Genomic DNA, 27,460 nt, shown 5'->3' with positions numbered 1-27,460 from the left:
CATTGCAGAAGTTAGCAGAAGTAAGGATTAAAAGTTATTACAATGTAAAATGATAAGTTAGTACAACTTACAGTTGAGTTGACAAAAATCTGAATTCAGAGTTGAGCAAACTCAAAAACAAACTTAAAATATTTAGTTTAATTGTCCTTTCAACTTTCGCTCTAAACTATTCAAAACACCATCTACAGCTAAAGAGAGTTTCGCGTCTGCAGCAGCCATGTTGGATCCGTAAGAAAACTACAAGCTTCCAAGTGCCGAGTAGTACACGTCATCGTCTTGCCGTCCCTCCCCGCTCTGTGATTGGATCCCTAAAACTGGGCTAAGAAACCTCCCTGGTTGCCAGACTGCCTGGAGGTTCGAAATGAAATTCGAGCGCGCAAGGCAGTATGGGTATACCCAGGCTAATACAGGACATTAACGGATTAGAATTGTTAAATGGGTTTAAACTTAGCCTTTTAACAAAAAAATACACTTTTTGAAAATAGCTACTTTTTCACATTTCTGTTTCCAGTCACAGCCACATTTTGGAGAAGTCACTTCTTGTCACAGTCAAACAGTCTTGCTAAGGGACTGAATGAGTTAAGGTGAAGCATAAAGCTGAATATGTGAGATTCTAGAAGATTTAAAGTTTTTCTTACGCCCGTGTCACCATGGGTTCTTATGGGTTAAGGGCAGAATGAGTGCAAGATTTAGTACGTCCTTTAAAATGTCCTCACAAGTGTGGTATGTCTCAATGTGTTTCTGTATGTGTGTGTCCAAAGCCCTTTGGTCCTGTGTGCGTCCCACCCCGACACCACACACAGAATTCCTGACATTCCTGTAGGAAGAAATTACAGCACTCAGGGAACGTTCACCAGCCTGTTCATGGCATATGGTGGCCAAATGATCAGGACAAAGTGGGGCACCAAAACACACGCACACACATACACACGCACGCACACTGAAGAGCCTAGGACGCCATGTACACTATGCAGGGTTGATGAGCATGTGCATGTAATTATACAGGATAATTAAGAGGAAAAGAGCACGCATTGTACTGAAAGTACAAACACACACACAGTGAACATACATGCTGAGCCTACTGAGTGGAAAAAAAGCCACTGTACCAGAAACAGCAGGAGTCGGCACGTCTGATCTCAGATCACAAAGAAGTACACATGACACACATACGCACACAGAAAGGACAGTCTGGGACATAGGGTCATGTGATGCTGGGGTTCATGAGTAGGACATGGGTTGGGGGGAACATGGACGAGGGACGCACAGTTGGAAAAGAACAAGAGAGCACATGAGGACAGGCAGAGATGGTTATTATGTAAAGCTGCAATATACTGAAGGCATTTTCCACAGCAGACATTTTGACTATAGTTGGAAAAGCACAGGTGTTACTGATAGCATAAACAGTGGCCCTCTGTCCTATTCGAGTGTCCCAGTAAGTCATAAAAGTGTGAAATTGAGTTAGCATTACTCTCAGAGTATTGGGCTTAAAAAGCACACCTTCAGTTGTTCCAGTCGAGGAAGGTACTGGAAGCCGACAAGCTAGCAGCCTGGCTGTGGAGATGTCCGTCCACTTTGGTCCAGATTAAACTACCTCAACAACCACTGGAAAGACTTCTATACATTTTATACAGATTCATGGTTTCCAGAGGACGATAACCATCGATTTTGGCGAGCCTGTCTTTTCATTTAAATTGGACTTTAAATTGCCCGTAGGAGTGAATGAGAGCATTATTTTCATTTTCATTTTCATTACTGATTATTTCCTAAAAACCTCAAATTAAACCTAAATTAAAAAACCTAATTAAAACCTAATAAAACCACTTAGGTTTAACTGGTGACTCTATTTGTCACCAGTTGTCCGTAGGAGTGAATGAGAGCGTGACTGTCTGTCTCTTTGTGTCAGCCCTGTGATAGTCTGGTGACCTGTCCAGGGTGTACCCCGCCTCTCACCCAGTGTCAGCTGGGATCGGTTCCAGTCCCCCCAGTCCAGATAAATGGTTCATAATGAATGAATGAATGTAGACAAACCATGAAGATTGGTTATGAAGAGTTCTGGGTTTCTTGTGATTAGGCTCTCCCGATTTTGATTCCGAATTGGGGAAAAAAATCAATCAAAAGACCTTTTGACCATTTTATACAGATTCATGGTTTCCAGAGGACGATAACCATCGATTTTGGCGAGCCTGTCTTTTCATTTGGTTCCATCATCTGGCCAAATATTTTGCCCAATACTTAGAAAAGTGAAGCCAATATGAAAGTACCATAAACTTGCACTCTTTCTATTGGCCAGAAGGGGGCGACTTCATTGGTTGCAAAAAAAATAAGTATGACTGTATAGAAGTCTTGAATAGAAGAATGACCCTACTTGATTTATTAACTTAGTCAACTTTTTCTTAATGAGTTTATGGTCTCAAGCCAATAACCATGATGCGTTTTTGTAAATCAAGATCCCATTTATATAGAAATAGACAGTATGGAGGGGTATGTTTTAGGGCAAGGCTATCTTGTGATTGACAAGAAGCGACCATGGTACTCTTTCTGTTTTTGTCTTCATGTTCAATTTTGACCCTTTCACAGTGTGTTTTCAGCTCAGCAAAATTAATTGTAACACTTTGGTCACCTAAGTGTCTTTTTCAGAGTAAAAGACTAAAATGTATTAAGATTCGCTCCTTAATTTTGAACTAAGGAAGCACCTTGGTCAGATATCTAGCCAAGGCCAGCTGATTTTACTTTTCATTGAACTGAAGTGCAAACTGCACTGTGATTGGAAACAGCTATTCCTTTTGAGATGGCTCTGTGGGAGTTAAACATAAGCTCTGACAGCAGAGGAGGAGGTGAAGAATCATTGGTTCAGTGTCTTTTGAAAGTCAGGCAGCAAATTTCCAATTTGTCACATTTGATGTATAAACAAGATTTCCTTCATGTGGTTACACTTAAAACAAACATTTCGTCAAGGCAAAAATATCCTCCATCATCTTAATTTGGGGCGCAAGAATGTTTTCTCTGGTGCAGCTGTTCTCTGTTGAAGCACCACTTTGTGATTAAGGCTGATAACCCGGACGGACTTTTACATAAAAATGTAGCCGAGTGCAGCTTTGAGAGGATAATGATGGTATCATTGGCATTCCTTTCCCTCCTCCTGTTGCCGACTCGGCCCACACTGCACTGCTTCAGTCAGGGAAGCCAGAGGACATATAGCATGAAAATGTCTCGTTCTCCCTCCTTTTTACTAACTGCAACTTTAAATGCAGATGAACTGCTGCAGCACTCTGGTTAGCACCCGACAATAAGTCCTACATGACAACCGTTCCCCAAACACACTGAATGATCGCTCTCTGGCCACGACAACCTGCAGTCATTGATCTGTGACAGCAGTCTAGAGCAGCTATTCTCAACCTTGGGGTCGGGACCCCAATTGGGGTCGCGAGATGATTTCTGGGGGTCGCCAAATCATTTTGGAAGTCAGCTCTGTCTCCACTGTGTTAAAGTGTTCATGTGTTAATGTGTTTTAGTCTTTTTGGTCATTTAATGTCATTTAATTTAATGTCCTTTTTGGTCATTTTGTTTCTTTTTTGGGTAATTTTGGGTCTTTTTTGTGTAATTTTGTGTCTTTTTTGTCATTTTGTTTCTGTTTTGGGTAATTTTGTGTCTTTTTTGGGTCATTTTGTGTCTTTTTTTGGTCATTTAGTGTCTTTTTTGGTCATTTAGTGTCTTCTTGGTCATTTTGTGTCTTCTTGGGTCATTTTGTGTCTTTTTTGGTCATTTTGTGTCTTTTTTTGTTCATTTTGAGTCTTTTTTTGGTCATTTTGTGTCTTTTTTTGGTCATTTAGAGTCTTTTCTGGCCATTTTGTGTCTTATGGTCATTTTGTGGTCATTTTGAGTCTTTCTTGGTCATTTTGTTTCCTTTTTTTGGTCATTTTGTTTCCTTTTTTTGGTCATTTTGTTTCTTTTCTGGGTGATCTGAACTGTGCGCGTGAGATTGTGTTCAGTGAGCGGGGGTCGCGGACAACATGCATGTTAAATTGGGGGTCGCGACTCAAAAAGGTTGAGAACTACTGGTCTGAAGGTCAGAGAAGAGAGCTGGACGTTCAGTTTTTTAAAGGCAAAGTGCATTTGAGGTTCTTTATATGCAATAAAAACAACACAGTTATATTGAGCATCAAAATGCACTGTGGTATTCTGTACAAGAATTCAACAAATTATTGTATTCTGTACTGAGACCACACTGATATTTGCTGTTGTCAGTGTATGCACGTTTTCATAACCTCCGGATCTGAGCAGTGAAGCAAACCCGGAGCCTGTATTCTATTAAAAATTCCAACAGGGGTCACTAACGCCGGGTGCAACAACACTCCAGTCCCATCCATCTCAATACAAAATGGGACAAAGAAAGCAGTCCTTGCGCCTCCCAGTCCAAATATGGTTGCTCCCGGTTTCAAAAAGCAAAGATGTTGACGGACATAAAGCATAAAGTCAGTAAGAAGTTTTCCTCTCTTAATCATAACCGAGATGCAAGTTACTGAACTCTTAAGCCAAGCCTGCATTTATACTGAGCAACTCAATTAAATAACTCCATAAAAGTGAGGCAAAAAAACCCCAGAGGCTTCAAATAACAATAATTAACAAAACATTAAATCTGGTACAGTATATTAGCTGGCTTACATGCAGTCAACACCATGGTATGTATTAAGACACATGTCATCAGATCATCAGAAAGACAGGCCCTGCATAAATGAACGGCATGCAACCTGAGCCTGGCATGATCTAAATATACAGCACTTCCATCGCTGAGGTTAATGTGATGTTTCTCTGGAGTGCAAAGTCAGAATGAAACAGCAGCTGGGTGTCTTTAACTCTTTTGCTTTTCACCTTGTAAACATTGAAGACATTTGATAGACTTGACCTGGTTATACAGCCAACCTGACACATCTAACTCATTCACACAGATATAGTCTTCGTCTTATTTTTTTGGAGCTGGTGTTCACTCTGTTGAACAATAACTATTCAGTGAAATAAGTGCTTGACCAAACAACTCTTTTTAATTCCTCTCTTGCATGTATATTAATTTAACTTGAAGTAGCATGAGGAAAATGCAAACTGCTGCCAGTGCATGTAATCAACATAGATTAGTGTGGATGAGTTGGCGTGCACAGACCTACAGTACACTGACTTTTTCAAAAAAAAGGAGGTCGTAAGATCTGAGTGTCCATGGCTTTGAAAGGTACAATATGTAACATTTCAGGCCACTTGGGCCAATTGGCTATCAGATCAGTACTCAGCGATTGAAGGGATGACTGACGATAACTTTTCTTACACACATATTAAGGCAATCAACTTACCATCAGAACTAACTAATCTACTGTGCATTCAGAGATGTTTTGAGATGGAGCAGCGTGTCTGCCCACTGAAACATATTATTTAGCATGAGTGATGAGTGAATTTTCAAATCCTTCATTACAAACCAGTTGGCCATCTCTTTTACCAAGCCAGCCCAACTTCCCGGCCCCAAAGGAGCTGCAGGGAGACAGTTAACAGGAGCTACATTAGGTCGACCCACACTGCACTGGTGGGGGCTGGCTAACTTCAGCAGTTTGTCCACAGTGTAAAGCCACACATCCAATTCAACAAGCCGCGCCTCCACGTATCATTATCAGAAATGGAGGCAAAGGAACTTTTAGCAGGAACAGGAAATGGAGAGGGAGAAAAAAACGCCATTGCTAACTGCTAAGCTAAAGCAGCTTAGAACAGAACTAAACAGTGTGTTAACAATATTAGGCTGCAAATGGCTCTTACTTCCCAGGAAACAAGAGAAACACCAGATGATACCTCAGAAAGTAATTATACAGGACTATAAATGTATTATTAGTATGACTGGTTCGACCACAGATAACAGTGCTGGGCTATACCTCGACTGAATTTTGTTAGCTACAGTAGCTGTATGCGTAGTCAACTCATCTAATGGGAAAATGGCAAATAAATATTATGTTAGCTAGTGTAACTTCATTAGATTTAAATTACATAATAGGATTAAACGTGAATAAAACTATGATACATGAACTCATCCGTGAACGTCCAATAGATTTTCACCAGTTTGTCATCAAACGGTGGTTTGATTCAATGCAGTCTAGGAATTATTCATGATAAGAATTGTAGCTGACTTCTTCTAACTCACCAGCTGTACTGCAGTGCCTGCTTTTTCCCTTCCCATGATTACATTTATAACAACCACTAAGTGGATATGAAACTGCTGCAATCGATATTTTTATGTGTAGTTGAAAGGAGCAGGAGTAATAATCTTGCAATAGTTTTTCCACTTCTAAAAAAAAAAGGCAGAAAAACCTGCTTGAACACTCTTGGACCGTCTGTGGTGTCACTGGCTGTATTTCAGTCTGGCCCTGCATACCTTGTACTATCTGTACCCCCGCCCCACAGACCTATGGCCTACTTACCATAAACTCCTCTCTGCCCGGCACTGGGTGACCTACAGGCCTATATAAACACCACGTCCATTCACCCCGTTCACGTGAACCCATATTTAATGCTCTCACACAAGCATGGCCTCCACACATCAGCAGAGCAGACAATCCACTAAACCACCAAGCCAAATGAGAGGAGAAAAAAAAAGGTCTGGGACAGAGAATTTACACCCTCTCCTCTCCAGAAGCTGGCTGCTTTCCAAGAAGGATTCCCATGATTTTCCACGATGGCTGAAGGGATTTCTGGGAATATATTGGGAGCAGGGTAATGCATGTATGTGTGTGTGTGTGTGTGTGTGTGGAGGGTTTTTTTTTTTAAAAAGTGCTGAGCATTGCTAAAAACGAGGGAGAGGCACTTTAACATTTGTCTATAACCTGTCCATCTGGAGAGCAGAGCCTGCAATGATGAAGGGATACACAATGTCCTAGATGGAGATGGAGATAGAGAAGAGGGGGGATTTCTAGGAACACAGGAAGAACATTCAGTGGGCCAGCAAATTAATTTTGGCTGTGGAGAGATCCCATAAAGAAAGGTATGAAAAAGGGAAACGAGTGAAATATGGATAGAACTGTGTCACCCATTTATTAAAACATTAACCCTCAAGGAGCATCGATGCTATGCTTCACTTTCTACAAAAACATTGAATAACTCTGGAACCGTTCGAGCTTGAGGTAAGCTTTGAAATGTGTCTGAACCATGAGATTCTACGCTCTCAGAGGAAATCAAGTGCAACAAAATTTAAATAGTTATAAAATCTAAAGGTTCATAAGCAGCACCAAAATGTATTATTGGAAGATTGTCTACTTTTTAAAAAAACAACAAAAAAAACAATGCCTAGGACAATATAGCAAAATCACACTTGAGGTCGGATCACATTTTATGGAGAAAATATTTGTCCTCCAGCTGTAAAGCTAACTGCTGCTTACTGTCACATTTGCTCTGCTGCCAGAACTGCTTGGAGCAGTGTTGGTGTTTACATCGCTGGCATAGGAGCCTTGGACCTCTGGGAGTAAGCTTTCAGGCCCAGGAGGGGATATCGGAGACAGGCATGATGTAACAAAAGAAACCGGGTTTGGAAGCATCTATGGACATCATGGCAGAGGCGAAGAGGCAGAAGAGGACGTTGACAGAGGGAAGTAAGAGAAAAAAATAGAGTGACCGAGCAAGAGGCTGCCGGACAAGAGATAATCTCGGACTGGCTTTAAGAGATCTTTGTGGAACAAAAGGTTGCTCTGAGCTGGTCTTCTTGCTGTTGGACTAATTAGTTGGTAAATATAAGCTGACTTGCTATGTCTTGTGTTGTTGTACTTTCTTAATGTTTGGCTATGACAACAAAGTTGTCGACTAGTTTCTGACAACAAGTAATGAAATCCTAAGACTCAAATGTTGAAAAGTGTTCATCTTACTCATCCCTCACACCAGATCCAAAGAAGGAGAAGCAGCTTTTAGTATTTATGTGGAACACATAAAAGTGGAACACCCTGCCTGACACAGTTAAACATGCCACATCAGTAGCCATTTTTAAAAACAGATTAAAAACCTATTTTTTCTCTACAACTGTAATTATGTGTATACATTGTGAAGCACATTGAGTCTGCCTTGTGCATGAAATGCGCTCTATAAATAAAAGTTGAATTGAATTGAGGTCCCTTTACTGTATGTCTTCCATTCTCCCTGGCACTGTCTACTAAAGCTGAAAATTCCCATAAAAATGTAAGTAATGCTTAGAACAGCTGACATGCATCACTAAGCAAGTGATACATGTCAGCTGTTCTAAGATTACTAGCGTTAAAAAACTCTATATCAGCACTAACTGAATGCCTTTTGTCCAGTTTATACGTGGTCAGTATACATGGCGCTTCAAAACACCTAAATACAACAAATATAATATATAATATATATATATATATATATATATATATACTATATGCTCTTTCTCTCTCTATATATATATAGATATATATATAGCATATATACATGTAGAATAGAGGAGTAGATAAAGGGATTGGGGGATAATGACTGTATTTCATAGATTCTGACATAGGTTGGATGAGGAGCAAAGAGTTACCATGGTGATGTGGCAAATTTTGATTGGCAGAGCGCTGAAAGCCTGGAACAATCAGCTCCTCAGGCCTGCGAGTGGAAGTGCGGTCCATGCTTTCCTGTCAAAAAAAGCAAAAAAAAGAATGATTTTTTAAAAAGGCGAAGGCCAATGCGGTAAAAACCATACAGTGGGTTTAACGCGTCAGTTATTTCAGTGAAGGCTAAGACAAAACATGTTATTTTCACAGAGTTCAGAGGGTCAGACAAAGGGTGGGTTCATGCTTCTGCTCTCGAGGAACATCAAGTTCAGAGAGCAGTGACACTTTGACACTGTGACTTTATGACCCCTGCCCTCCCTCTCTCTGTCTCTCTTAGACGCATGCACTTTTGCACACAAACTCACTAAACTCTAACATGTTAAACTCACATCAGATACTGATTTGTGCGCATAAAAAAAAAAATACTATCAATCATTCTAAGAGGAAAAACATACCAGCTAAGGCACACTTATACAATCTCACACGTCTGGAGATGCACGCACACACTGCCAAGTTCCTCACACATTGTCTAATTTGAAGCAGCCTTGAGGCAGGAAAGCTGCAGAGGAGAAAGAGAGGGAAGAAAGCCAAACAAATTTTCAATCTTCCCTTTTCCAGGAAAAAGAAGAACGAGGAAGCATTGCTTCCAGGAACTGCTCGTGGCCAGGGGTCCCGTTGTGCATGTATGCACATACACACACACTCGCAGCTCCTCTCAGTGCTTCGAAAACATCCATAAATGCCCAGAGTACGATTTATAGCTCTGAGAAGCAGCAGCCAAGAGCTTTCCAAGGAAGGCAACTTGGCTGCAGGGCCTGTGTGCTGACAAAGAAAGTCTGCAGGCTTGAGCTAGAGCTGATTAGCTAAAGATACAACAACTTGCACACGAAACTCCCTCGGATATCTTACTCATCATGTCAGAAACATTCAAGCAAACATGCAATCACGATAAGCATTAGTTGAAATCCACAGAGTGGACAAGATATCTCCACATTCACCTCTTTGACTCTGCCAAATCCTTCAGGTAGGGCCTGAAGCCTAAATGTTGCATGGCCAAGCACTATTCAAACCACGTCCGTTGAATACAGCCAACAGTAAGTGGAGCTTAGCATCAACTGGAAATGGGGAAATAGCTAACCTGACAGTGCAGAGGTAAATAATGTGGTTACAACACCTCTGTTTGTTTCTAATACTGAAATGTGTCATGCCAGGTTTCGTGCCAGACTACTCTGGGTTAAAAGCAGTAACTTAATGGAGCTAGGAAATAGTCCAGTATTTAAAGACCCATAAAAAAACAAATTGTGGTTTTGGCATTTTATTTTTTGCACAGATTAAACAAACAAAATACAACATATTAATTATAGTGGTGTCATTATTCTCTAAACAGCAGTTTAATTAGACTTTAGCTACAAAGGACAAGATTTCTTTCAATTTTTGATTTAAACAGCAGCCATGAAGATACAACATCTTGGTAACAAAATGAATAAAGGTGAAACCATTAGCTTCAAGTTAGGACAAGCGCATGGATAATATGTACACTGCAAAAAAGCCAACTTGTATTTTTTGGCCTAAAACAGTGATTTAAGTTGGTAAAACTTGGAAATATAAAGTATTGACATTTAGGGCAATAATGTAAGTTAGTAGTGTGAGTTGTTGTTACTTATATCTTTAAGTTGGGGTTCAAAACAAGGGACAATAGTTCTGCTAACTCTTATTTCTTTGTTGTGAAATTCGGTCATTAGCGAAAGCTAGTGGCTAACTGATGCTAGCGGCTAACTGATGCTAGCGGCGCTGCTTGTTACAGCTACAAGAGTAGCCATTAGCGTATCAATGCTAACTTAAAATTGTGGTCGCAACATTAGCTGACATTTCATAGCGGCGTTACAATCGTGCCAATTCAGCACATTACAAAAGTTAGCAGAAGTAAGGATTAAAAGTTATTACAATGTAAAACTATAAGTAAGTACAACTTACAGTTGAGTTGACAAAAATCTGAATTTTGAGCAGACTCAAAAAAAAAACCTTAAAATATTTAGTTTAATAGTTCACCCACATTTTCTTTTTTTTGCAGTGTATGTATGTGCTTGCCTTCTCAATTTTAAGAAACTTCAAGAGTTTACATTTTATTTAATTAACAAAATTATAAACATTAAATCTATAAGGCCTGTGTGTCTGTCATTCCTCTTTCAGCACTATCAGCAGTGCTTCAGATGGCCTTCTCCCACATAATAGTGTAATTGTGTACACTGTGTGGTGTTGGTTCAGGACAGTGTCCTGGATCTAGTGACAGATATCAGCAGTGTTAATATATAGCTACAAGTAAACACACCCTCCTCTCGGCAGCACTCGTACAGTAAAAGGGTCAGCTTTAACGGTTACATTCCCCATAAAAACATGATTGTGAGGTCCCAGTAATGCACGTTCTCCGACTCTATAGCCTGCAGAGCGAGTGTACTGATGCTCCTCAATGTTTAACTAGGTCCCGAAGTGACAGGAACTGACAAAGTAACTTAAAAGTAGCCACTGGTTCCTCAGTAAGAACGTTTTCCAGATGTGGATTGTTCTGCACAATGTGCCAATAGTTATAAACAACATTCTTGATATTACTAGTCTTAAGGGTGTAAGTAGCACAGTACATAAACTGAGGCTTTCTTCTTGAAGTTTTATGGATTGTGAGTCAGTCTTTGACTTTTGTGTTTTAAGTTTCACAACAGCATAACTCTTGCAGAAAATGTTCAGTTCAGTGACAGGATAGATTGACCACTAAGTTGATATATAGCTAAAATCTGTGTGTAGTTGTATCACCAATTTCCATTAGTCATGATAAAATTATATTAAAAAAAACTACTTTTCTAATTCTTTTAAATATGAAATGATCTAGGAAGCTTGTAGATAGATTGTTGACTGATGTTAATAGATTGAGTACATAGAGTAGATAAAGTGTGCAGACCTTGTTGATGCTTATACGATTTTGTTTACCATGCTTACCTTTGCTTAGCATGTTAGCATGCTAGCTTTTGCTTATTACTAAGGCTGCAACGAACAATTATTTTCATTACTGATTATTTCCTAAAAACCTAAAATTAAACCTAAATTAAAAAAACCTAATTAAAACCTAATTAAACCACTTAGGTTTGACTGGTGACTCTAAAAATGTCCGTAGGAGTGAGTGAGAGCGTGAATGGTTGTCTGTCTCTATGAGTCAGCCCTGTGATAGTCTGGCAACCTGTCCAGGGTGTACCCCGCCACTCTGATAATGAATGAATGAATAATTAATTATTTCCTCAATTAATTAATTAATTAATTAATTAATTTACCATGCTTACCTTTGCTTAGCATGTTAGCATGCTAGCTTTTGCTTATTACTAAGGCTGCAACGAACAATTATTTTCATTACTGATTATTTCCTAAAAACCTAAAATTAAACCTAAATTAAAAAACCTAATTAAAACCTAATTAAACCACTTAGTGGTTTAATTAGGTTTGGTGACTGGTTAGGTTTGGGACTGGTGACTCTAAAAATGTCCGTAGGAGTGAATGAGAGCGTGAATGGTTGTCTGTCTCTATGAGTCAGCCCTGTGATAGTCTGGGGACCTGTCCAGGGTGTACCCCGCCACTCTGATAATGAATGAATGAATAATTAATTATTTCCTCAATTAATTAATTCATTCATTCATTGTTTGGTCGATAAAATAGTAATAAATGTCAATCCCAGTTTTTCAAAGTCCAAGATGATGTCTGCAAATGTCTTTTTTTTTTTGTCCAAGACCCAACTTCAGTTTAACCCTTTATCAGGCAAAGAACCATATTTGGTAACTTGAAGTCATAGAACCACATGGATTTCTACATCACAGATAGTGACACTGTGGCATCTGACCAATCAGTAAATCACACAAGATTCAAGCTTTCCTTTATTGTCATTGTATTAAAAAAGTATACAACTAAATTTATGTGTGCTTCTCATATATAAGGTGCTTTAAAAAAGACATTCAGACATTACGCATATGTAATAAGTAGTCTAGAAAGATAATAAATAGTTTAAAGGTAAAAGATAAAGTGGTGATGGATGCAAATTATGTGTTATTGTCTATTTAGGATTGCTGTGGGAAAGAGACTATAATAAATCTTATAATAATAATGACTCAATTGACCTCGATTTGCAATATAAAAATGAAACATTTTGCAAAAAGTCTTGTAATATCCTCTAATAACACTTCAGGGTTGACATTTTCAATTTCCAGGAGTGCCCTATAAAGGGTAAATAGGATATAAAAACGAAGAAAAGCAGAAGATCTCGATATTTGGAGGCTGAAAGCAGCATTTTTGCATGAAAAATTAGTTTGACAATGAATCTTAATCAATTAATTGACTAATTGTTGCAGTGATGAGAAGTTGCAAGTATGTGTCTATATGTCTGTAGTCTCTCTCTCTGTAGGCAATCCACAAAACTTGAGTTGGTGAGATATGTGGTGGTCCAATCAACCAACCCAACGAGCAACATTGCCATCCACAGAGCCATGAACAGTGGAAAACTGCTGTTGGAGGGAGTGCAAAGAAATCTCGTTTAAGGTTTCTGGCTTGGAGCGTGGTCTCGTCTCCTCCTGCTTGTTCTTTTTCTCCACATTACTGCTTGCTTTGATCCTCTGTCCTGCTGAAATCAAAGAGTCAACGAACCCCTGTGATTTTCTTGGATCCGACTGAGTTATTTCTCGTCTTGAAGATACATTTGCATGGATCAATGTTATGGTTCTTGGAGTCAGCAGAACTTGTGGAGGAAAAGTTTCGCCTGGAGCTTCGATCAGCTTGACACATTTGGGTTGCTCTGGATAGTCATGACAGCTCCTGACATCTCTTTGATGACGAGCTCCCCTTTCCCTCTATAGCCCATGACATTAACATCTCCACATTTCAGCATACTTTCTCTGGGAGAATCAAAGACTCAGCTTCCTCGAAAGCACAAGTGCAAGATTGAGCGTGCCTGTTGCCTTAGCGACTACTGCGTACAGTCACTGACCCCTGACTTTTCAGAAGATAAAGAAAGAACTGTAGTCCATGTTCTCAATCAGAACGGACACGTTCAGGACTGTCGGCACAAATGTTGACGTTCTGGTTAAACGAGTCATTCTTTCTGCTCTTCTGACTGGTTATAACACAGCTGAGCTTCCAGTCCGTCCGTGGACTGTGGATTCACAGTTCTCTGCAGTTGCATGTGTGTATACACATTCACAAACACACACACTCATATATAAGGAGATGGGAGGGAAAAGAGAGAAAGAGTTGCTGGCTGCTTCCTCTGAGACATCTCTGGCACAGATCCAAAGTTCTCACTAAGATAGACAGACACACACACACTTTGGAGGCCACACAGGCCTGGAACGCTGCCCAGATTCCCAAACATGCCTGGCGTTATGTATAGCATTATGTAAGTATGCAGAAAAAGAGGGCTCATTTGCTCCTTATCTATGCACACTAAACCTACAGTGGCTGCCTACAGAGAGACTCCATGGGGTGTATGTGTGCGTGTGTGCCATGCTGTGTCACGTCAACTGGCAAGCTTTACATAACACACACACACACAGAGCAATGTTGTAACCCACTTTTCTCCCTCTAACTATCAAACTCTGTTTTTTCTGCGCTAGATGCAGGGTGGAGGAATGTTGTTTTCTATGGGGATTCAATTCACTATTCACTGCAGTCTTACTGGTGCAAAACCCTTTTCCTGGAAGCTAACATGAACCAATCCAACTTCATGTCAGCTCAACGGGGGCTCAGCGGTCCCACGGTTTGGGTTAGCAGGGAGCTGCATTTTTGTACCTCCGCTAAGAGGAATAAGGCAGCTGAGGCTACGTCACCTCCATCGTCCCATCGGCCCCAGTAAGACGTCACGCCATCAATCCCGAGCTTTCAAGCCTGTCACACAACAAAGCCCACAGCTTGTTGTTGCTGTTTGTTTAGTGCTCTATTTATAGACCTCTACGACGCTCTTAAGCCAAATTCTTTAGGTTACTGGAGGGTTGGAGAGGAGAAAATCCAAGCTCAGAAACAAAGGGCTCATTCTGCAGGAGTTGGACAGTGGAAGTGGGTCTGTTGTGCTGCAGCAACGCCATATTTCACCCAACTAGGCCAGGAGTCATTCACTGTGAAGCAAGTAGACTCATTGTAGAGTCACTGTTAGAACTTCCTGTAAACACAGCCCCACCCCCCAATATATTTTAATATTATCATATCAAGAGAAGAAGAAGTAGAAATGACAACTCACAATGAAATTTTGGACCAACAACAAGTGTTTTCGCCGCTTTTTAGCTCATTATTTTGGTTTTCTACCCCACACACATTTGATTCTTAATAAGATATTCTTGCATAATATTAAACCCACTGTGCACTGATATGTCGGCATCAAACGGTGGACAGACAATGTAGCTGCAGCAGCTAGCATGTAAACACAGGAAAAATAAGCTAGAGAACCAAAAATGTCTTAAAATTGGAGGGGGCCAAAACAGAGCTAAAAGAGAGGGAGCGTATTGGACTTATAGCATTACTCACAACCACAGGATCATTTGCATTTATTAGCATTACCCCCCAACAAGATGAGCTGGTGTGGATACCAAAACATTTCTTTTGTCTCACAATTATAAACCATGGCTGAAAACAACCACTAAACCACAACTGCTGTGTTGTACCTGTTGTGTAAGTCCCAGGTGCATCATTTGAAAACTAAACACCTTCTTTGTTATTTGTTGACAATAAACAACACACTTTTGTGGTAGGTGGTCCAGCTGTGTGTGCATTTCACTGCATGTGGAGAGCCTCGAGCAAAAAAATCGATATGCTCTGAAATCCATGTACAGCCACTTTAACAACCTCCATCTTACTTTTGTAGATAGATATTTAAATCATTACCCGAAAAAGGTCTGTAGTCCAGCATGAGCTTTTCTCTAGACCATGGGTCTCAAACTCGCGGCCCACGGGCCGATTGCGGCCCTCGTGACAATATTTTGTGGCCCCCACCTTGATATGAAAGTTTAATGTGAGTTTTATATGAATGGCACTTTACCGTGTTGTGTGTGGAAGGTCCCTTTAATTACTTTTTTGGGTAATTTTGTGTCTTTTTTTAAAATAATTTTGTGCCTTTTTTTAATAATTGTGTGTCTTTTTTTTTATCATTTTTGGTAATTCTGTGTCTTTTTTTGGTCATTTTGTTTCTCTGAGTAATTTAGTTTTTTTCCTGTCAGTTTGTGTCTTTTTTGGTCATTTTGTGTCTTTTTTCAGTCATTTTGATTCTTTTTTCTGTCATTTAGTGTCTTTTTTCTGTCATTTAGTGTCTTTTTTCTGTCATTTAGTGTCTTTTTTTTTACAGTAATTCAGTTTTTCCTGTCATTTTGTGTCTTTTTTTAGTCATTTTGTGTCTTTTTTTTTGTCATTTTGTGTCTTTTTTTAAGTAATTTAGTTTTTTTCTGTCATTTTGAGTCTTTTTTTGTAATTTTGTGTCTTTTTTTGGTCATTTTGAATCTGCCTCCAGCGGCCCCCAGGTAATTTGAGTTTGAGACCCCTGCTCTAGACTGTAGGTTAAAATGACTAACATGTTCTTGATTAATATCCTCTCATTCACCACTGACATGCAGGCATACATAGTACATAAAACACACAGAATATTTACCTGGTAGTTTGAGTGACGTAAGAAGTAGTCAGGGCATCCCGCTAAGGCCATGTTGTCCTTCAGTGTTCCCTCTGGAGGGAATGACAGCCTCTGGTCTCAGCAGCACCCTGCTCCTGAAGGAAGACCACAGCACACAAAGCAGACGAGTGAAAAAGAGGAAAGAAAGCTCCTATCACTAAAACTGACTGAATAAAGATTACAAGAGAAAACACTAATTCCCAGGTGAGTGTTGTGATCCATGTTAAACACAAGGCAACAGCTTTGGGGGGGAAAAACGGCATCTATTTGGTATTCCTAAAGACAAGAAACAAAAACCCTGCACCCCTCTCTCTGGTAAAGAGAAAACAAAGCCTGCATGTGCGTGCATGGATGAACATGTGCACACCGAATCCAATGTAAACACAGCCATTGTGTACGACACACACACACACAAGTCAGTTCCCAAACAAAGCCTGGGGCTTAAGACTAAATAAGAAACCCTCTCCAAGCTAACAACACATGACCACTCACCACCTGCAGATTGAAGGGGACGGCAAAAGGAGGGGAAAAGGGGGAGAGCCTCTGAAGAAACTTGAAATAGGAGTCGGCTATCCACTGCATTGTGCAGCATTATCTGCTGTGAGAAAGCAAGAGGAAGCTGTGCATATATGTGTGTGTTGGAAAGAGGATCCACACACACACACACAGCAATCACACAGCTATCAATTTATTCTGCTGCATTGTTTCCTTCAAGAAAAAACTAAAATAAACATATTTCTTATTTGAAGCTTACAAAGAAAAACAACTTTCCACATGAGATAACACTTGAGAAAACGTTCAGAATTTGAATCTTTAATGTTCCTGAAAACAAAAATGTACATTTCCAGTTAATTGTAATGTATTTACAACGTTGGATTGGCAAGATTACGAGACCGCACAAGATCACGTAAGAATAGCTACCGCAGTGGAAACGGCATTGCCAAATCTGAAGCGGAATATACAGTCATATCGCCAAACCCTAATAGTTCCCTCGTGAAACTGCTCACAACAAGGTCGTAGATTATCTTCAGTAACTGGGCCATGATTTCTGGAAAGTGACATGAAAGAGATGTTCAAATGCTTTTTTTGGCACCTTGAGTACACCAAGCGAAGTGCGATATATTCAAGAGAAGGTAGACGTCTATATGGCTGAATCTCCAACACTTTGCAACTCACACCAAAACTATCTAGATTGCTAAATAACACTACAGGAAAGAGGAAAAAAACGGTGTATTTTAACTGTGAACTGTCCCTTTAAATATGAGGATAAATGGGTTCTTAGATGCCTTCTTTCTGCTCATCTACTTTAATGGAAAGCTACAATAACATGTTAGACATGTCCAGCTCTCAATTCAAGAAAAACACTAATGCTCCACAAAGGAAGAAATTACTTGTTAAGATGGATATTTCTGCAGCCCACATAAAAATTTCAGGGAAGTGCTGCAACCGATACTGCTTTCAACAAAGGTTCAGCAAACTGAATCCACACACACACACAAACACACACACACACACACACACTGAACTCTGCATCTCTCACTAAATAGCTCCACTCACTCTTTGACTCTGCTGGTTTCTCTTCACTTTCTCTCCCAGCATGTCTCCATTGTACAGGTCATTATATAACAGATATCAGATGGTTCAAACAATATCTCTTCCTCCTCCTCCTCCTCCTCCACCTCCTCTCCTCCTCCTCCCCTCTTCTCCCTCTCTTTTCACCCCACTAATTACTGTTTCCACTGGGGCTCTGCTATCTTTAGGTCGCTCTGCTGACTGAGAATCTGTGCCTAAATGTGTGTGCACAGTTGCACACACATTGAAAAGACAGCCTCTACACTGCTGATAATTGCATACTTTTTTTTTAATGCAACCGGTTTTATATCTCACACTTTCTCCCATTGGCTTATGCGTGTGTTCACACCAATCAAACTGCTGGCCAAAAGGGCAAGCGGGGCTGATCGTATGTGTGGCTAATAAGCCTGAAAGCAAAGCCAAAGCTCGGAGTGCTTGACATTTACTGACATTTGTAGTTCCTCCTGCGGAGAAAGGGAGTAATTCAGCTTTACTGGTCATACGGGGAGATCTAGAGAATTAATTGGAGCAGAGTGCAACTTAATAATGCCACAAGTGTGTGTGTGTGTGTGTGTGTGTGTGGATATAACACACTGCACACCTACATGTTTCCAAGTACAAATCAGCTCAGATTATGACATTGAGTGCATTTAAGCAGCAGTTTTTTCACTGATCATGACTGTATTTTCTCCAGAAATAATACAAGGACTGCACTGCAACCTCACCAGTGACAGTCTTTAAAGCTATATTGTGCATCTGCACACACACAGTGGTATAATTCTACCACTCAGGGCCTTTTAAAGGCCTTAATGTTGCCTGATCATAAACAGACCTGTAGTCTTCTTTATGCACAAGGAAGGAAGCAAGGAGGAAGTTTAGCAGCATGCAGAGATTAGCCTACATTAAGTCACAGCTAATGGAGCTTTATGACAGACCATCAACACACACACACAGACTCACTTATCCGCCTTGATGTAGCTGTTCTTGTATATGCTGTGGGTTCATATAACTCCCTTACAAAGTAGCAATTAGTGGAAAAAACCCAAAGTGCAGCTACAGGGAGAAGATGAAACAGTCACTGTGTAGAGGCTTTTTGACACTGATGGAGACTGACTGGTGTGATGTGAAGTTATGTCAATCTTTCTCTTGTAAAAAAAAAAACCCATATCCCTTCAATCATTACCAATACAGTCCCAGTTTGCCTGCAGTGATGTCAGAAAGTAACTCCAGCTGACTTTCATAAAGTCAACATCTTCTCTTGCAGATATGCATGCTCTGTGTCTTTTAATTGTCAACCTCTGCATGGCTGGTAACACCTACATACTCTTAGATATAAACAGTGACTTTATATCTAATGCCACTGCTAAAAAATGTCTTATTTCAACCAACTAAAGCGTTGGGAAAGTAAGAAAACGCGTCTCATCCTCTGCATCCCTGTGCACGAACATTATGTTTCACTAGGAAGAATGTCTGGCCCCGAGTTAAACCATATGCCTTCTATACTGAGTTCCCAAACAAATAATACAAAAGTGCTTACGGTAATCAAAGGGCAGCAGCTCAACAATCGTGTCCAGGTCTAGCGGCGGAGCAGCAGCAGCACCCGGCGCGCTTCGACTGTCCTCGTCTGGATCTCCTCACAAACTGCTCCTCCAACAAAACTCTGCAGCTCCTCTGTTGTCTGCACCTTGTTCCCCCACGAGGTGCTTTTCCTTGCACACATACGCACACACATACGCACACACGCACACGTGCACTGCTCTCTCAACCTGCACTTTCTCGACCAGCTGACTTTTCTTGCTCTCTCTCTCTGCGCGCACGCTCACACACACACGCGCGCGCACACTCTGAAGGAAACCTCCTCTCTCCGCCCCGCCCTGTTCACAACAGCACACTGCAAAAAATAGACTTTTTTTTCTCCAAGCTGGTCAGTAAACTAATTTAAAAAAAATTAGAGAGTAATAAGGAAGAATCCCCTCTTCTGAAGTTGTTGTTTGATTTTTAAAAGAATTGTCATGTTGGTTTTCAGCTTAAAAATAACTGTGAAGGTTGACATTTTTTGCAGTGTGTTCTAGACCTGACCTGTGTAGTCATTACAGTCATCCATCTATCTGGTGTCACTGCTGCAGTACTGTATACCTGCACTGTTGCCTGCAGCATATGTTCTTTATGTCAAATCTCATCACTCCTTTACAACAGCAGACTAACAAAACAGCCAAACTCAGAACTAAAGTTCCTACAGGCATATAACAGCCATACCACAGGAGTTAATTTCACTATCTCACTATTGAGCACCATAAACACACTGTGTGCCGTGAGAACTTGACTACAGTATTGAGGGCTGTAAAAAGATCCCAACAGAATATTGCAGTTCAGTAAAAATCCCTCTAAACTTAATACAAAGTACCATAAACACATCACATTTGGAATTGTTCAATTTATAAATGTATCTCATTAAAGAGCTAGCAGGAAAACATTTTTTTTTATAATATTTGTATTAACTTGTTCAAATATATTGTCTGTAAATTATATTTCCCTGACATGTCGGTCTAAATTTTGTTTAGTAGCCTTCCACCTACTATGAATAAACCCTGATGAGAAACACTAAAGCATTAGTATTCATTTTATTTGCCTTAAAGTAGAAAAAAATCTATACAGCGCATTGCAAGTATTACTTTTTAACATACATCGTGTTATTTTATGACACATTAAAGTGTATTTTTAACCCTAAAATCATGTTATTTCCTTTCACTAATGTGATAATTAACATTCATTTTTTTGTTTTACGATACATTAAAAATGCAGTCTGTCTTTAGCCGAACATACAAGTCACAAAATCTGAAAATCAACTCCAACTGAAGTGAATCTAACTCAGGTGTTAACATGTAACAACGCTGGCAGAGTTTTTTGATCACTACAATGTTAAAACAACTCCAAAATCAACCCACCAACTCAAAATTATTAACACTGAAAAAACAACACTACAGATTATGCTGTGTATCCAGATAGGAAGGATGATATCGTAACTGATAAGACTTAATCAAGAAGGTCTTGGTTTATTTTCAACTGGTAAAAACATGGTGGCTTGGTTATTTTACAGCTAAACAGAACACTAACATATGTTTCTAAGAACTTTTAAGGCGAGACAGAATATTGATTCAGCACTGTGTAGTGAGCTGTGTGTGAGTTTGTGAGTTGCACTAGATCCTTTATGAGATAAATGGTTGTGTTTGGCATGGCAGAGTTCACATTGGTTAGAAATCTGTGTGAATGGGAGAGTGACCAGATGCAGTTGCCAGGGCAAATAAAACATGGTTTCCAGACTAGGTGTCAGCAACTTTTCCAAATCTTCTAAATTAGTGTGCCAGGGGTAGTTACAGCCCTTCTTATAACCCATGATAAAAAAATAATACTATAGGAAGTGTATGGTATTTGTCTGCACACATACACTACCGGTCAAAAGTTTTAGAACACCCCAATTTTTCCAGTTTTTTATTGAAATTCAAGCAGTTCAAGTCAAATGAACAGCTTGAAAGGGTACAAAGGTAAGTGGTGAACTGCCAGAGGTAAATAAAAAAAGGTAAGCTTAACCAAAACTGAAAAATAATGTACATTTCAGAATTATACAAGTAGGGAACAAGAAATGGGTTAACAACTTAACTCTATGGAGTCTTGGGCTATTTTGTCCATTTTTGAATTCTTTTCATGTCTTTGTAAGTCATTTTGTGTCTTTTTTTGATCATTTTGTGTCTTTTTTTAGTCATTTTGTGTCTTTTGGTGTCTTTTTTTGTCATTTTGTGTCTTTTTTTGGTCATTTTGTGTATTTTGGTGTCTTTTTTTGTCATTTTGTGTCTTTTTTTGGTCATTTTGTGTCTTTTTTTAGTCATTTTGTGTCTTTTGGTGTCTTTTTTTGGTCATTTTGTGTCTTTTTTAGTCCTTTAGTCCAACATAAAATGTGATTTTGAATCTTTTTTTTACTTTCAAAACACTATCATGCTCAATCAAGAATTTTAAATGTTGCAAATGTGCATTAATTTCAGAGTACACTGAGGCATTAAACTGCATAATTTTCAATTAAATTCTGGAAAAGTTGGTGTGTTCTAAAACTTTTGACCAGTAGTGTATATTGGCCACACATTGGAGATTTTTTTTTAAATTTTGTTAGAAGTGTCATCTTTTTTTCACCTCAATGGCTGAATATCCCATTTCTCAAGCAGCTAAATGTGAAAAAAGCTTTGGCAGTGGTACAATTTCATAGCTTCCACCAACACTATGTACACATGCTGCCTCTAATGCAGTTAAACTTCTTTTGCAGGCCATAAATTGTTTGTACGGTGTTAGATAATCCTTGGCACCTCCTCTCATTTCACCCATCCATCATCCAGCGGCCATTCACAAACTCGGGTTTCACCCACTCACAGGTTAACTAAAGCCTTCACCTTATCTGCTTTCAGAGCTGCAGTATGTAGACACATGTTGGGGTTGACAGCAGATAAGGACTGGGCTTGGAGAAGTGGATCAAGTCAGGAGAGAGGATACTTTATTTGAAACCTAGCTATTCATATAACCACACAACATTCACTTATTTCAAGGTTAGACATATATGTAACCTGGCACCTTATCTGCCACACAGACAGCCAGGCCACATATGTGCAGTGGTGGAAGAAGTATTCAGATCCCTTACTTAAGTAAAAGTACTAATACCACACTGTGATATTACTCTACTACAAGTAAAAGTCAAAACTTACTGAAGTAAAAGTACTAAAGTATCAGGATCAAAATGTACTTAAAGTATCAAAAGTAAAAGTACTTGTCATGCAGAATGGACCCACACTGCAAAAAAAGAAATGTTGGGTGAACTCAAAATTTCAAGGCAACAAACTTCGATAAAATTTTAAGTTGGACAATTAAACTAAATATTTTAGGTTTTGTTTTTGAGTTTTCTCAACTCTGAATTCAGATTTTTGTCAACTCAACTGTAAGTTGTACTAACTTATAATTTACATTGTAATAACTTTTAATCCTTACTTCTGCTAACTTCTGCAATGTGCTGAATTGGCACGATTGTAACGCCACTATGAAATGTCAGCTAATGTTGCGACCACAATTTTGAGTTAGCATTGATACGCTAATGGCTACTCTTGTAGCTGTAACAAGCAGCGCCGCTAGCATCAGTTAGCCGCTAGCATCAGTTAGCCGCTAGCTTTCGCTAATGACAGAATTTCACCGCTTTCCCGCATTTCACAACAAAGAAATAAGAGTTATCAGAACTATTGTCCCTTGTTGTGAACCCCAACTTAAAGATATAAGTAACAACAACTCACCAACTTGTTTTTGAGCAGACAACTGGCTTCCTTTGTTGTGCTAACTTACATTATTGCCCTAAATATCAATAATTTATATTTCCAAGTTTTACCAACTTAAATCACTGTTTTAGGCCAAAAAATACAAGTTGGCTTTTTTGCAGTGCACTGAGATTGTTTTATATATTCTAAATATATTATTGCATTATTTGAATTGATGCATTTATGTAAACAGCGTTTTAATTCTGTAAAGATAGAGCTGATAATTTTATCATTTTAAAAAACAAATGTCTAATCACTTTAAATTGATCATGTTCTCATGTTAAATCTTAACCCAAAAAGTAACTAGTAACTTAATCTGTCAGCTAAATGTAGTGGAGTAAAAAGTACAATATTTGCCTCAAAATGTAGGCTAGTGAAGTAGATGTATAAAGTTACATAAAATGGGAATACTCAAGTAAAGTATAAGTACCTCAAAATTGTACTTAAGTACAGTACTTGAGTAAATGTACTTAGTTTCATTCCACCACTGCATATGTGTAAGCATGCCAAAATCCAACATGAGCCTTCTCAGGAAGAAGTCTGCTCTGTAAATAGGTCAATGGTACAGGCTATTTCCAGAATCAGTGCTCTACGTAGGCCTTTGTTTACAAAACCAACACCGGGAGGTACACTAGAAAAACACATGGAGTATCAAACCCCCCTAACAATCACATGGAAGTGTTTATACTCACTTACAGAACTCTGCAGCACTTTTGTAGCATTTGTACTCATTAAAGTGCTGGCTGTGATCACATATCAGATTGAACATTTTAATCAGTTTGTGATGGTCTTTTTTTAGGTTAGACTGTACTTGCTGTAGCCTGGGGTTCACAGCAGCTGGAGCCCAGAGTATTCTGTACTCACATCTGTGAATGGGACACAGCACTATCAACAACCTAAACCCAGTCCAGTGAAGTCTGGAAAGAATCCGTATTGAGACACCCCTGAAGGTAAAAGGCAGAGCTTCAAGATCTAGTCAAAATCTTTGCACTTCCGTGCAGTAAATTGCATTATATTTAACCAGTGGTGGAAAGTAACTAAGTACTTTTACTCAAGTACTGTACTTAAGTACAATTTTGAGGTACTTGTACTTTACTTGAGTATTTCCATTTTATGTCACTTTATACTTCTACTTCACTACATTTTGAGGCAAATATTGTACTTTTTACTCCACTACATTTAGCTGACAGATTAAGTTACTTTTCACTCGAGGTTTAACATAAAAAACACAATAAATTTAGGTGATTAGACACTTTTTTAAATAAACCTCATAACAGAATATTAAATAGTCAATATGAGCCCTACCTTGAGAAAATAAAAACGCTGTATACATAAATGCATCAATAATAATAATATAATATGATATTTGGAATATATAAAACAATCTAAGTGGCTCCATTCTGCATAACAAGTACTTTTACTTTTGATACTTTAAGTACATTTTGATGCTGATACTTTTGTACTTTCACTTAAGTACATTTTGAATGCAGGACTTTTACTTGTAGTGGAGTAATTTCACAGTGTGGTATTAGTACTTTTACTTAAGTAAGGGATCTGAATACTTTTTCCACCTCTGTATTTAACCAGACAGTGATTGTTTGAACATATGTACGGATAGCAAAAAAGTTGATTGTGATGCAGAACAAGTTTGAAGTTTCTATGGACGTTTTGACACAAAAGATTTTTGCATTCTAATATAATTCTGGTTGCTACAGTTCTCTAAGTCCTCGGCTTACTTTACCATTGCTCAGAGTGTGTTATCCAAGTAGCCAGTAGCGATAGTGGTGACAGCTTTAAGCTTTTACGGTGCTGTATTTACACCATTGGCAGCTGGGTCAAGTTGCTGTCCATTTTTCACAGCCAATGGATATTTTTCCTGTGCACACAATGGGTGTGTTCTCATTAACATCATCTTCAACATCATCACCATTGAAGAAGTTTTAATGAAAATGCAGGTTATCATTAAATCTATTCAAAACCTCCCAGGAATTACATTTTTTTCAGGTCTTCTCCAATGTGTTTGTCTCTTTACAGATGTTAAAATAGAATCATACACTGCAAAAAAAGAAAAGTTGGGTGAACTCAAAATTTCAAGGCAACAAACTTCGATAAAACTTTAAGTTGGACAATTAAACTAAATATTTAGAGTTTTGTTTTTGAGTTTGCTCAACTCTGAATTCAGATTTTTGAACTTATACTTTTACATTGTAATAACTTTTAATCCTTACTTCTGAAATGTGTTGAATTAGCACGATTGTAACGCCGCTATGAAATGTCAGCTAATGTTGCGACCACAATTTTGAGTTAGCATTGATACGCTAATGGCTACTCTTGTAGCTATAACAAGCAGCGCCGCTAGCATCAGTTAGCCGCTAGCATCAGTTAGCCGCTAGCAGTTAGCCACTAGCATCAGTTAGCCGCTAGCATCAGTTAGCCACTAGCTTTCACTAATGACAGAATTTCACCGATTTCCCGCATTTCACAACAAAGAAATAAGAGTTATCAGAACTATTGTCCCTTGTTGTGAACCACAACTTAAAGATATAAGTAACAACAACTTACAAACTTGTTTTTGAGCAGACAACTGGCTTCCTTTGTTGTGCTAACTTACATTATTGCCCTAAATGTCAATAATTTATATTTCCAAGTTTTACCAACTTAAATCACTGTTTTAGGCAAAAAATACAAGTTGGCTTTTTTTGCAGTGTACAGGACAATCAGGGTAAGTTGTCCTTTATCTTTGAAGAAATCATTGTTGCCAACTCAGGACCAAGATAACATTGTAGTGTATTCTCATGAACGAGCTTGTATGATATCTAATAAAAACTTTTGCAATGTGAGTTGTACGATGTCCTACAAAACAACAGTTGCTGTTTCGAACAGCTGACAGACACTGTTTTTTTTTTTAAACTTAAATTTTATTTCAATTTTTGCAGCATATACAAACATATATATACAAATTCACATTTAGTCTGCTGTTTTTCATTTGTAATCTGCTTAATACAGCATTAAAGCATATACATCAAGTCAAATATGTATAAATGACATAGTTAAACCAAAGTAACACAAACAAACAATAAGTAATTAAATAATAAACTGTGTTAATGGAAATAAATCAAATTAAATTAAGTGAAATAAAGTAAAATAAAATAAAGGTAACATGAGATTATTGCATTAGTATGGTCATGGCAGGTCTCCATCTGTTAACAAATATATCTTTTTGAAGCCTCACGGAGTAAGTTATTTGTTCCATGTGATAAATTTCCCAGACCTTCTCAATCCACATATTGTATGTTGGAGGGTCGGGTTTTAACCATTTAACAGTAATACATTTAAGAGCTGAAATCAGTAATATTTGTAAAAGATATTTTTTCTCCCTTCCAGTTATGTAATTTGGTATGAGTCCAAACATTACCATCTTGGGATCTTTATTAAAACTTTTCTGGAATACTTTTGACAGACACTGTTTTAAACATGTTGGTAATGTTGATTGATTAAATAACTAAATCCCTTGTTTTGGGTTAGGAAAAAATAACAGGGTTAGGCTTAAAATCACCGAACTATTGGATGCAGTTACCTCGGTGAGCCAAAGTTTCCAACAGGACACCAACGCCTTGGATATGCGCCATCCATCATCTATCCTTAATGCATCCAAGCTCTGTATGCACATACAGAGACAACATGAACTGACAACATTTTGTGGGACAGCTTACTCTTCTGAGTAATCCCTACAAACCATTAGAACCACCATGACAACATCCCAATATTGACATTGTATACTTTTCAAACATGACGTCTTTGTAGTTCTACATCACTCAGTAGCCTGCGTCCAGCTGAGCTTCAAGGAGGGCAAGAGCAAAACACAAAATGTCTGTATTTAGTCCAATTTTTGGATACATTTCGAGTGTTTGGAACAAGCTGAGCATACAGATGGACAGTGGAGAAATAAATTATGCTGCAGGAATGCTTTGAGAGTTTTCTCTGGATGTCTTGATACTTTTCCCCCCACATTGAAAGATGATGATGATTTAAAATGGAAACTTTGCCAATTTTCAACTTGGTTTGTGTCGTTGTGATGAATTGAGCTTCCCTTCATGTTGCCAGAGTCACTCGGGTGCCACTCCTGTCAGCTAAGAACAAGAAACTGAAGCTGCAGTTGGCAAGGGCTCTACAAAATTGGACAATGGGAGATTGGAAAAACGTTGCCTGGTGTCATGAGTCTCGATTTCTGCAACAACATTCAGATGTTAAGGTCAGAATTTGGGAAGCATGAAAGCATGGCTTCATCTAGTCTTGTATCAAGGTGGTGGTAG

The 27,460-nt window shown here is 38.8% G+C and overlaps 1 protein-coding gene across 2 annotated transcripts in view; it reads right to left on the bottom strand.

The window, feature by feature from the left end:
* Positions 1-19,520, bottom strand: part of LOC131984728 (growth factor receptor-bound protein 10-like) — a 71,687-nt gene extending 52,167 nt beyond the window's left edge. The window contains exons 1-3 of one of the 2 annotated variants that reach the window (XM_059349661.1): positions 19,343-19,520; positions 16,216-16,328; positions 8,546-8,639 (exon numbers count right to left, since the gene is read on the bottom strand). In XM_059349661.1, the coding sequence (XP_059205644.1) occupies positions 8,546-8,639; positions 16,216-16,266 (145 nt within the window). In that variant the 5' untranslated portion in view covers positions 16,267-16,328; positions 19,343-19,520. Of the gene's footprint in view, positions 1-8,545; positions 8,640-16,215; positions 16,329-16,725; positions 17,207-19,342 lie in introns of those variants that run through there. The other variant, XM_059349662.1, reaches the window with a different exon arrangement.
* Positions 19,521-27,460: the final 7,940 nt, after the last annotated feature.

This window comes from Centropristis striata, chromosome 14 (genome assembly GCF_030273125.1).
Source record: "Centropristis striata isolate RG_2023a ecotype Rhode Island chromosome 14, C.striata_1.0, whole genome shotgun sequence".
NCBI classification, from domain to species: Eukaryota; Metazoa; Chordata; class Actinopteri; order Perciformes; family Serranidae; genus Centropristis; species Centropristis striata.
The sequence above is the reverse complement of the archived record's forward strand: the minus strand, read 5'-3'. Positions and strand labels throughout refer to the sequence as shown.